Consider the following 10,024-nt stretch of genomic DNA (forward strand, 5'->3'; position numbering starts at 1 on the left):
AAACACGGACAATCATTTTTGCACATTTTAAACTGTACATTTTATCTTTTATATATAAATATATTTATATATATGTTCTTAATATATTATATGTTGTATGTATATCTGGAGTTTGCAACGAAAGTATTTCCCCCCTGGGATTATTAAAGTATTTCTGATTCAGATTTAGTCAATTTACTGCGCCGCGCTCCCCTTCCTGTCCAGCAGGTGGCGATAATGCACTTGAGCCGGCTGCCAACGCCCAATATTTAAAAGACGAAGAAGCAGCTGCAGCAGCCCTCAGTTGGTCCCTGTGTGCCTCGAGGGTAACATCGTAATTTGAGCTGGTAAGAAGTTTATTATTAATTATATTATTAATTTCACTAATGTAAACGGTGTTTTGTGATATATTTAGATTCCAGGAATAACTGTCACACCTGGATATTGTTCTCATTCTAACGCTGAAGTTTGATTCGGTTTGATGGCAGCCAGAAACAGCGGGGGTCGTTTTGTGAATGACTTTATGGAAGTATAAACCGACTTTAGCGGATATATTTTGTGCCGAACTTAACACGGTGACATGTAGCAATGACTCAACGCATTGTGGCCACCTGCATGGTTCATATTGTGTGGTGTTGAACGTGGCAACATTAAATTGCCACTTTTCTGAATTGGGTTTGGGTTTGGATCTCCACGTGGTAGGCCTGCCATGTGACATTAGCCTGCTAGCAAGCTAACAGTCTGAGGAGGTAGTCAGCAATGATAAGAGAACCAGCAGCAAACCGTGAAGGAACAGTTCAACGTGAATTTAATGATAACGTTGTATTTAATCTCCCCTGATGACTTGCACTGGGCTCTGAGTCTGTATGGAGATAAAAGTGCATCTTTGGCCCTGACAAGCCAGAGTTTCTGAGGAGAAAATAAAGGGTTAATATTACTCAAAGGTTATGTTTATGACTACTCAGTAACACAACGTGCTTTTGTCCTTTTCAGGTCTACTTTCAGCAAGTGAAACCATTCCTAGATTGAACTCCACTGGGCTCAAAGGTATGTAAAAAGCAATGTATTCTCAGTTATAAATGGTCTCATAACAACCACCTGCAACAAACTGTAAAGGCAGACAGTTTTAAAAAGTCTTTTGGTTAACACTTTTTAAAATGATCATTTTCATTATAGACAGGTGTAGTTAGACACTGTGACCACTGGAGGGCAACAAACACATGATTTTACACTCAAAAGTCAAATCGGATAGAACAGCATCTTAACACTTAATTCAACCCTGCTGACATTAAAAAGAAAGTATTTAAATTAGGCAGGAGTGTAGGTGGGGTACTGTACAGAAATAGGGACGTAAAGAGCAGATTGCTTGAGAGCACTTGGTCGTGGTGGACATGGGGATCTTTGAAAGTGAAGTTTATTGCTTTGGTAAGAGATGCTCTGCAGAGTATTGAAGTGAAATAAGCTGAGTAACTAACCGTGTGTGTGTGTGTGTGTGTAACATTAATTCCTGGAAGTTGTTTTAAACTTGAGTATAGATTTAGGTGTCCTCTCCCCTGATGACTTGCACTGGGCTCTGAGTCTGTATGGAGATAAAAGTGCGTCTTTGGCCCTGACAAGCCAGAGTTTCTGAGGAGAAAATAAAACTAATGATGGTAAAAAAAAAAAAGAGAATTAAAACAACATTTAAACTCTTGCTTTCGTTGTTTTTTCAGATCTACAGAAGGAAGGCAAGCCACTCACAAACTGGACATTAATCAGGTTTGTGTTATAACACCATATCTTGGCCTCGAATATGAATGCTGCTCTCTCGTGATGTATTGCACTGGGCTCAGAAAATCAGTGTTGAAAGAAGTGCAGCTCTGCCCTTGACAAGGCAGAGTCTGAGGAGAAGATTGCTACAACATGTTTCGAACCTTGTAGGATTATGTTCTGAATTGTTTGGCTGACTGCTGTTTTCTTTTTCAGGTACTGGTCTTCAGGCAGACAAGATCTCCTTTTTATAACAATGTTGTAATGTCATTTTCTTGTATTTTATTACAATGTTTTCGGCTTAATCTCCTGTATTTGCTTTAACTAAATAAAACTCTGCATCTTAATTTGTGACATGATTCCTGTGCATCATTTATAATACTTAAAGCACTGAGTCCCATACTGAAATTTACTGATTAATTCTAAATCAAATAACAAAATTGCAAAGTCATGAACACAAGATTAACTTGAGTCATCTTAATGTGTTCGTTTTTGGGGGTTTTGCTGTGTGCTGTTGTAACACACTACAAGATTAATGACTACAAATTAATATTTAGTATATAGAGGTTAGCAGTAAAATACTTAATGTCACTTAAACTAAAACAAGAAGAGGTGCAAACATCTTTGTTTGACAGAGACTTAAATAAATTACTGAAGACATATTTAATAAGAGAATGCAATAAAAATGTGGAAACCAGGGTAATGTTATTGCAATGACATTTTAAAACCATGATTGCAATTGTAAAATTGTAAAGCCCCTAGGCCAAGCCTCGAAAGAATGCCTTTATAGCTTTAACTATAAAATGTGTTTTTAAAACAAAATACACGGGAACTGTACTGTACTGGATCCACTGTATTGTATGATTCTTTTGAAGATCAATACTGATGTTAGACACCAAATACACACTTTCACTCGGTGAAACATGGACATTTTTCTGTGTTTATGGGACAACATACAGTATAAAGAACTGTGACAATCAACCCCCCTTCAGGTGTGGGCACAATGCAGATAGAAGTACTTTTTATATTAAAGTTTGTTCTTTATAAAGTTACATTTTTTGCTTTGGCTTCTTTTGAGCATGTTTGTTTACTGTCTGTAACCTGTAATTATTTCATATTTACCAGGTAATTAAGAAATTACTGAGGGTATAATTTATTTCTAGGTTCCTCCTACGCACAAAATTGTTACCTCTTATTCCCTCGTACCTGAGAGGTACCTAGTAAGTGTATCACTGGTGCCCTGTATACACTGTACTTACAGGCTGTAATCTTAAGGGTTACTACAACACCGTCAGCCCTCTGGCAGCTTAATGTGCAGATTCATGTGCAGATTCGGGTGCAGAAGATTTGAGAGGAAGGAAGGACCTATAAAGTGAATCAGGGAGTGGAAAAGGTTGAGAAACAGTCGCCACACAGTTTAAATATCAGCGTCCAGAAGGAAATGAAACATCAAGGAATCAGAAAACATAAATTAGAACTTTGTTTCTGTATCTTTATTATAATTCTAACAATTTATTATCTCTTAAAACATTTGAAATTCATATATGTTCATATGAATGTGTGTATATGCAGGTCACATATACATATATATTCTGTAAGTTACCTTTCGTCAGTTCATATTCTCATTTTTTAAAAGATCTCTTAAAGGAAAAAGAAATGCTTTCTATAGAGTCAGACCGATTCCCTCAGATCTTAATTTTTCTCCTGACAGCAACGACGAGCCATCACTCCATTATAACTCCTAAATGCAAATAAAGGATTAAAACTGTTCCTCACCAGCCGTTTAACAAGAATATCACTGTATCAGCAAGAGGTTTTCAAAATCTCTTATCCAAAGTTATTAATTGGCCCTATTTACACTAGCAAACGTTGACCTGATAGAAACAAGTAGAATCTGGATTGAGTTTGGACAGGAAGCCAGATTCTGCTGGTTCACCCTTTTTAGAAACAAACCCCACTCTCTCTGGCTGAAAGTGACTTAAAAACCTCTAAAGGGAAACGTGAAAAGCCACAGTTGCTAATGGAAATAGGGTCATTGCATAATATGCTGGTAATAAACAATGAGCTGCGAGCATACTGGCACACGTCAGCGACTGCAGAAGGTGCTTTGTATAAACAAGAAGATGCAAATGATGAGTGGAAAAAACAGACGGGAGCTCTTAATACTGTCAGGTCATTAACAGTGGAAGGGGGCAGATGTAGAGAATGGGTCGAACTGTATAGAAAGCAGAATAGTTAAATAAATACATTGTACCTTTTCATGTTAAACATTATTTGGAAGACAGAGATTCTTTAGAACTTTTGAGACTTTTTTTTTTACATCTTAAACCATAATTATATGACCATTATTTTCATCGTCCTTATTGCTATTTCCCTTGCATTCAAATATAATCTCCCCTTGACCACCAGCACGAAGCAATTACAGAGACAAATCCCCCTTAATGACCTTTGCTCATTCACATTTGTAGCGTGTGTGTGTGTGTGTGTGCACTTTGAGCGACGTGATCTATGAGCATAGCGGGGCCGGGAGGAAGGTAAACTCCCCAACGATGCCCTGATGTAAGAACGCACGTTTGATATGTGTTCGAGGACTCAAAAGCAGCAGGAGAGGTGAAGTGTTGTTCAAGGTAGAGAGGTCATGAGAGAGCCCTTATATTTGATCTCAGCAACAGTGAGAAAAGCAGGACTGAGGTTATAATGAGATGTAAATGTGCAGTGAAAGCTAATGGGAAATAAAAAGGACTTAAAAGGACTGGAAAAGGAATAACATTTGTGTGTGTGATCAATCAAAAGGGAGTGCTTGTTATCCAGAATTGAAAAAAATAATTTTAAAGTACTGTTTAAATAAAGTGACATAATTTTCACTTATGTGTATCGTGGGCATCCCCGGAACAGTTGCTACATTTTCAGCATCTGCACATAATTAAGTGGCAACAAATGAGGGATGAAATCATATTTTGTATTTATAAAGGTCAACATGTAATTTAGATTAAAGCTCTTTACTCTGACAAAAGAAAAACGGTGAGGAGAAATGAACAAGAAGTGATTCTAAAAATGTGCTTCACATTTAAGTTGCAATGCTTCTCGTCACATAGAAGCAATGTTAAGGGTACCGTGCACGAAATAATATGCATCTTTCAATTCAAAAATACTTACATATACGTATATATTTATATATATAACCAATGCTATTATCTTCACTACACAGTCAGGAAACACACTGACTGCACAAGAGCGCCATCACAGCTACCAAAGGCTGAAACCAGGAACTCTCTGAAGCTATAATAACAGTAAGGACGATGATAGTAATGATAAATAGTAACAATAAATCTCTTCATATCAATATCAGTATTCCAGTATTCCCATTTAAAGTTTAAAAATTGTAAGAACAATCATAGTATTAAAACTGGATATAAGCGTTTCTCTCAGATCCCCTCGGCCAGGTGGCCACTCGTTTCCTCCTGGATTTTGTCGAGAGAGAGGGGCCACTCCTGGAAGGAGCAGGGGGGATTGGGTGGGAAAGAGCAAGAAAATGGCAGTTTTTCCTCTTCCCCTCCCCTCTCCTGTCCAGTCTCCCTCGGACGGAAGGTCTGAATGGGTCTACAACAGTTGCCTCGACGCTGAGGAAGTCTTTTCTCTGTAAATAAAATCCTCGGGGAGATTTCTCTTCACATTGTCACGTATCCCGTCTAACAGTTGAAAGCACAGTCTATCTCCTTTTGTATAAGTACATCTTGGATCCAAACATATAGTGTGTGTCTATATATAAGGTGTCCCATAAACTCTAACACAATCACTTGTAAGTGCTTGTGTGTATGTGTGTGTCTACATGTTGGTGTATGCATGCAGGCATGTATAGTAGTATCTTGGGTGCCTGTGAGTGTGTATCAGTGTGTTTCTTTTTTTTCCTTTTTTCCTTTTTTTTTGTTGGTCTGGGCACTTATTTTTGCTACAAATTTGTGATACAGTGACCAGTCTGTATATATGTCATTATAAGACTTAAGATGATAAAGAGCTATAGAGAAACACGTAAGATCCTGATCACAAGACCTGCAGTGAGGACAGAGCCCTACCAGTGGTGAGGTAAAAACAAGACATAACTGATCAAAGCCAAACACACAGCCAGCCTCCTTGGCCTGAACCAAGGACGCGAGTTATCCGTCTGCACACTCATCACCTCTAAAAGACGTGGAAGCTGTCATGATATACTGCCCTGCGTCGTCCTACGTTCACCATGCAGACAGACAAAGCCTCACTCTTGCAGACATTCACCCTCAAATACTCTATGATATTCAGAAACAAAACTAACATCCACTCACACGGGGAGGGTGTTTGTCATTGATTGCACTCTATATCGTATTCTTGGTAAATTCCACTCTTAAACCTGAACAGATTTCAGCTGGCTGAGGGGTAAGAGGACCATTCAACAAGATGGCTGCACAATGAAGGACACCCATATCTTCTCCAATTCTCCAGCTCACCAACAACACAACCGGCTCAGTTAAAAAAAAAGAAAAATCTAACTGGCTTTTGATTGTTCCTCTCAAGTATTTGGTTCATCACTACTCTTCACTCATAATATCTGCTGTAGCCATAGTGTCTTCGCATACATTTTGGATGAAAGTGTGTTTGTGTTACTTGTTTGCGGATTGGTGTGACCGTGCATGCATGTGGGGAGTGTACTCGTGTAAATCAGCCTGCCGCAACTGGGGAGCGCCAGCCGGTGTGTTTATGGATCATCAGCCCTTTTTCCATCCCCGTGTTTCCATCTCTCTTTGGGACTTGACTCCCTCTTTCTGTCGCTCTCTGTGTGAAATCTGTTCCCCCCTCATTTGTTGTGTGAATCCACCATGGATAGCAGCAGTTGTGTCTTCCTCCCTCATTGACTCCAACCCCTCCTTCTCCCTTACTCTCTCTCTCTCTCTCTCTCTCTCTTTCTTTCTGCCTCTGCGTTTGCAACCTCAGCTCCGACTCCCGTCGTCCCTCCTTCTCTCACTCTGTCCATCCCGAGGTGAGAGAACAGAAATAGGAAACGGGCTGCTGGACAGCCTGAGGACAGAAGAACAAACACAGGACACGAGTGATGCTTGGTGTGTGTTTTTTTTTAAATGATAATGACTGGCGTTTGTTGTTTTGTAGCATAGTTGTGAGCTATTCTCTTGTGTGACTCATGCTTATTAGAATGGAAAGAATGATTTGTTCATTAGGAAAGTATGGTGGCTCACTACATGACTGATTAGACTGGGATAACATTGGTCATCAGATACTTGATGACTGATAACAGCCGGGTTTTGTTTCTTTAGCTGCATTGCAGACATAGGTCGACACGGAGGCAGGGCATTTTTCAGTCCACACAGGTGTGACATGTAGCATTTCAAAAACAAAACATAACCCTAGTAACAGTACCATAATAATAATAATGATTATCTATCAGTTTACAGTGAGTTTAGAATGTGGTGAAAACTACTGGAATGCTTTACAGCACATAACAGGGAGAGGGCGCTGTTCTTCCAGTGCAAAGGGAGCTCAGGCTTTTTAGGAGTTTGAGATAAGGGCAGATGGTGAAAGAGGAATTATTTATCCTGTGACATGGTAACCAATTATCTCAGTCATGGTTTTATTTGTTTAAAGTAGTGTCCATAGTGCTTCACGGCCATGTGTGCTCTGTTACAGTCACATTTTTAACTCTGTTCTCTGTTTGGATTCAAAGCACTGACCAGCCTGGACTCCAGGAGGACCTAAAGTGTTGTTAAAGAGAGAGCTTGTGGCCAAATGCAGAAGACAGACTTGGCTAACATTGCTGTAAATTTATTTGATTTAATTTCAGATCAATTTCTGTAACATATACCATAAGGCACAATCCATTTATTAAAGAGGTGCAATTTCTTATAATGAAATCTTCTTTAATGCTAAACAAAAAATAGACGTGCGTGTGTGTGATGAGTGACTGAGTTTTCTTGTTGGGAGACAAATGTCAGTGTTATGGTACAAGAGTTGGTCCTTAGATGTGTATGAAGTGTTTTGGTTGCATTAGGGCAAACTGTTGGTTTGAGCTGTATGTTTGTAAAGAGAAAAGAAAATATGTGTAACCAATTGTAAATATTCCAAATAATTGGGATAGTCCTGCCAAGACACATTTGAGAATCATCTGTGCTGACTGTCTATTGCGACTCTTCCAATCAAATTAATTAGTTGTAGTGGTCAGTTGTGTTGAGCCTGTACAGTTGAAGCCATACCTGTCAATTACGCTCCTCAGGGCCCGTTCTATGTTCATGCGGTGACCTACACGTGTCACACCCAAGTCCAGATAGTCATCCTTGGTTAGGGAGGGCAGGTGGGTGCCGTCAATCTCGTTGTCCAGGAAACGCTCTCTGTGCTCGCCCAGGTTCAGGTATCCTAGCCAGTCTGCAACATCATACTTGGTCCAGTAGGGCAGCGGCTTGGAGGCAAAAGGCTTCGTAGGGGAAGGGGGTGGTAGATGAGGGTAACTCAGACAGGTAGGTGGAGGGAGAGGGTGCAGGGGCGGAGAAGAGGTTCCAGACAGGAAGTGAGTTGGAGAGAGGGATCGAGAAACAACTAAGGTGGAGTTTGGAGGAGGAGGAGCACCAGAGGGTGCAAACAGGGGAGGAGAGGGCGAGAAGTAAGGATCTCCAAGAGGGTTCCCAGGTGATGGTGGGGTGATTGAACCTCGGAGGTCGTAGATGGCACTGTATAGCGGCGTGGTGGGGAGGAGAGGAAGGGATGATGGCCGTGGTGGGCCCAGCTTGGGCCTCTCTGACGGGGAGATGAGGGGGCTGGGTGCTCGCCTACGCTGGAGTATGTGTGATTCTGCTTTACGGGATTCGCGACTGGGGATGAACTGGAATTCTAGGGCTTTGGTCCGGTAGACAGGTCTGTGTTTGGGGGAGGTTGGGTAAGGGGAATAAGTTGTCGGGGACAGTGGGGAATGGGAACGTGGAGGCTGAGAGGCAGCTGGAGGCTGAGGAGATGGGGATCTTCCCCAGTTGGGGTACTGGGAGGGGGGTGTGGGGGACGGGGATAACGATGGCTGCGATAATGAGATTGGAGACGGTGACTGGGATCGAACTGACGGCGGGCTCAGAGCTGAGGCTGAGTCTTCTGAAAATCTGTGAATGGAGAGGGAGAGAAATTGTTAGAAGGGGAAAAAAAGCCTGATAGGAAACAGAAAATAATAACATGCACACACATTAAAGGGACACTTCCCAAAATGTAAAAATCCATGTTTTTTCTCTCACTTGTAGTGCTACTTATTTTGATGTGTGCTGAGTTTCGAATATAATGGAAAAGCCGAGTGCCATCTAGTTCCATTATATTCGAGAGAAGGCAGGCGATATCTTCAGAAACTCGGCAACTCACACCAAATAAATCTAGATGGATAAATAACACTACAGGTAAGAGGAAAAATATGTCTTTTGGATTTTTGGATGAAGTGCCCCTTTAAGGGAAATGTTGGTAATAGGCTGTCCAGTAATTTTTTAGAACCTGTGGATTAAAATTATTTTATACTGTCATCATCTTAATTGTGTACAATCAGTCTATCAGTTAACATTTTAAATGTTTAAGAAGGTTTCCCCTTCGTTCCTTACTGTCTCTCAAAAGGCTGTGAATTCAAGCAGGTGTCAAAGTGTTATGTTCTTGCTGACAGAAAAAAAGGAGTGTGGAAGTGGCTCTATTACCTGTTTCTGCTTCTGAGAGAAACACATGGAAAAAGCCAGAGAAATAAGAGAGTTTTACACAGTATAGACAACACTTACACAGGACAAAAACAGACAGTGCACTGTTTTTCACAGAAGGCTTGAACATCATTCGTGGGAGGTAAAGAACTCACAGGTGACACACCGATATATTCACACAGGTGAAACATGAATAGAATGGCAATGCTGTGCATCAGCAACAAAAAATGTAGTTCATGCTGTGACACTGAAAGACATAAAGCCAAAGTTCTCACTGATGTGTACCTGTGTCTGCCCAGTGGTCTCTGGCTGCTCCAGCTGTCCTTGCTTCTTTGCTGAAGTTTGCTGCTCAGCTCATTTATGATGCTGGGCTTCATACTGGATACAGGAGGGTAAATCTTCTTTCCCTCTAAAAGTGTCCCAGATTGGCCTCCGTCACCAGTCATCTGCCCCTCGCCCCAGAGAGGCTTCATCTCAGGAGTGCGTGGGCGGTCAAAGTACGGTGAAATGGGGCGCCCCAAATTCTGTATGTCCCTCACCCCGTACCCATCCTGGCCACTTTCGTCCTCTGTCACTCCCTCCTCAATCTCGTCCTCTTCCTG

The 10,024-nt window shown here is 41.1% G+C and overlaps 1 protein-coding gene, 1 long non-coding RNA gene and 3 other non-coding genes across 5 annotated transcripts in view; 4 read left to right on the top strand and 1 right to left on the bottom strand.

The window, feature by feature from the left end:
• Window positions 1-243: 243 nt before the first annotated feature.
• On the top strand, window positions 244-2,087 carry LOC118323673. The gene is made up of 4 exons (XR_004796504.1): window positions 244-326; window positions 973-1,026; window positions 1,692-1,737; window positions 1,945-2,087. It is a non-coding gene; the product is annotated as an uncharacterized LOC118323673 (long non-coding RNA).
• On the top strand, window positions 808-899 carry LOC118323770. The gene has a single exon (XR_004796518.1). It is a non-coding gene; the product is annotated as a small nucleolar RNA SNORD88 (small nucleolar RNA).
• LOC118323771 lies at window positions 1,525-1,616 on the top strand. The gene has a single exon (XR_004796519.1). It is a non-coding gene; the product is annotated as a small nucleolar RNA SNORD88 (small nucleolar RNA).
• LOC118323772 lies at window positions 1,781-1,870 on the top strand. The gene has a single exon (XR_004796520.1). It is a non-coding gene; the product is annotated as a small nucleolar RNA SNORD88 (small nucleolar RNA).
• A 1,168-nt stretch (window positions 2,088-3,255) lies between the features above and the next one.
• Window positions 3,256-10,024, bottom strand: part of shank1 (SH3 and multiple ankyrin repeat domains 1) — a 55,140-nt gene continuing 48,371 nt past the window's right edge. Inside the window, exons 25-27 of the mRNA XM_035655131.1 lie at window positions 9,703-10,021; window positions 7,965-8,868; window positions 3,256-6,777 (exon numbers count right to left, since the gene is read on the bottom strand). Coding sequence (XP_035511024.1) covers window positions 6,690-6,777; window positions 7,965-8,868; window positions 9,703-10,021 — 1,311 coding nt within the window. The 3' untranslated portion in view covers window positions 3,256-6,689. The remainder of the gene's footprint in view (window positions 6,778-7,964; window positions 8,869-9,702; window positions 10,022-10,024) is intronic.

This window comes from Morone saxatilis, unplaced genomic scaffold (genome assembly GCF_004916995.1).
Source record: "Morone saxatilis isolate NCDOM2014 unplaced genomic scaffold, NCSU_SB_2.0 Contig14, whole genome shotgun sequence".
NCBI lineage: Eukaryota > Metazoa > Chordata > Actinopteri > Moronidae > Morone > Morone saxatilis.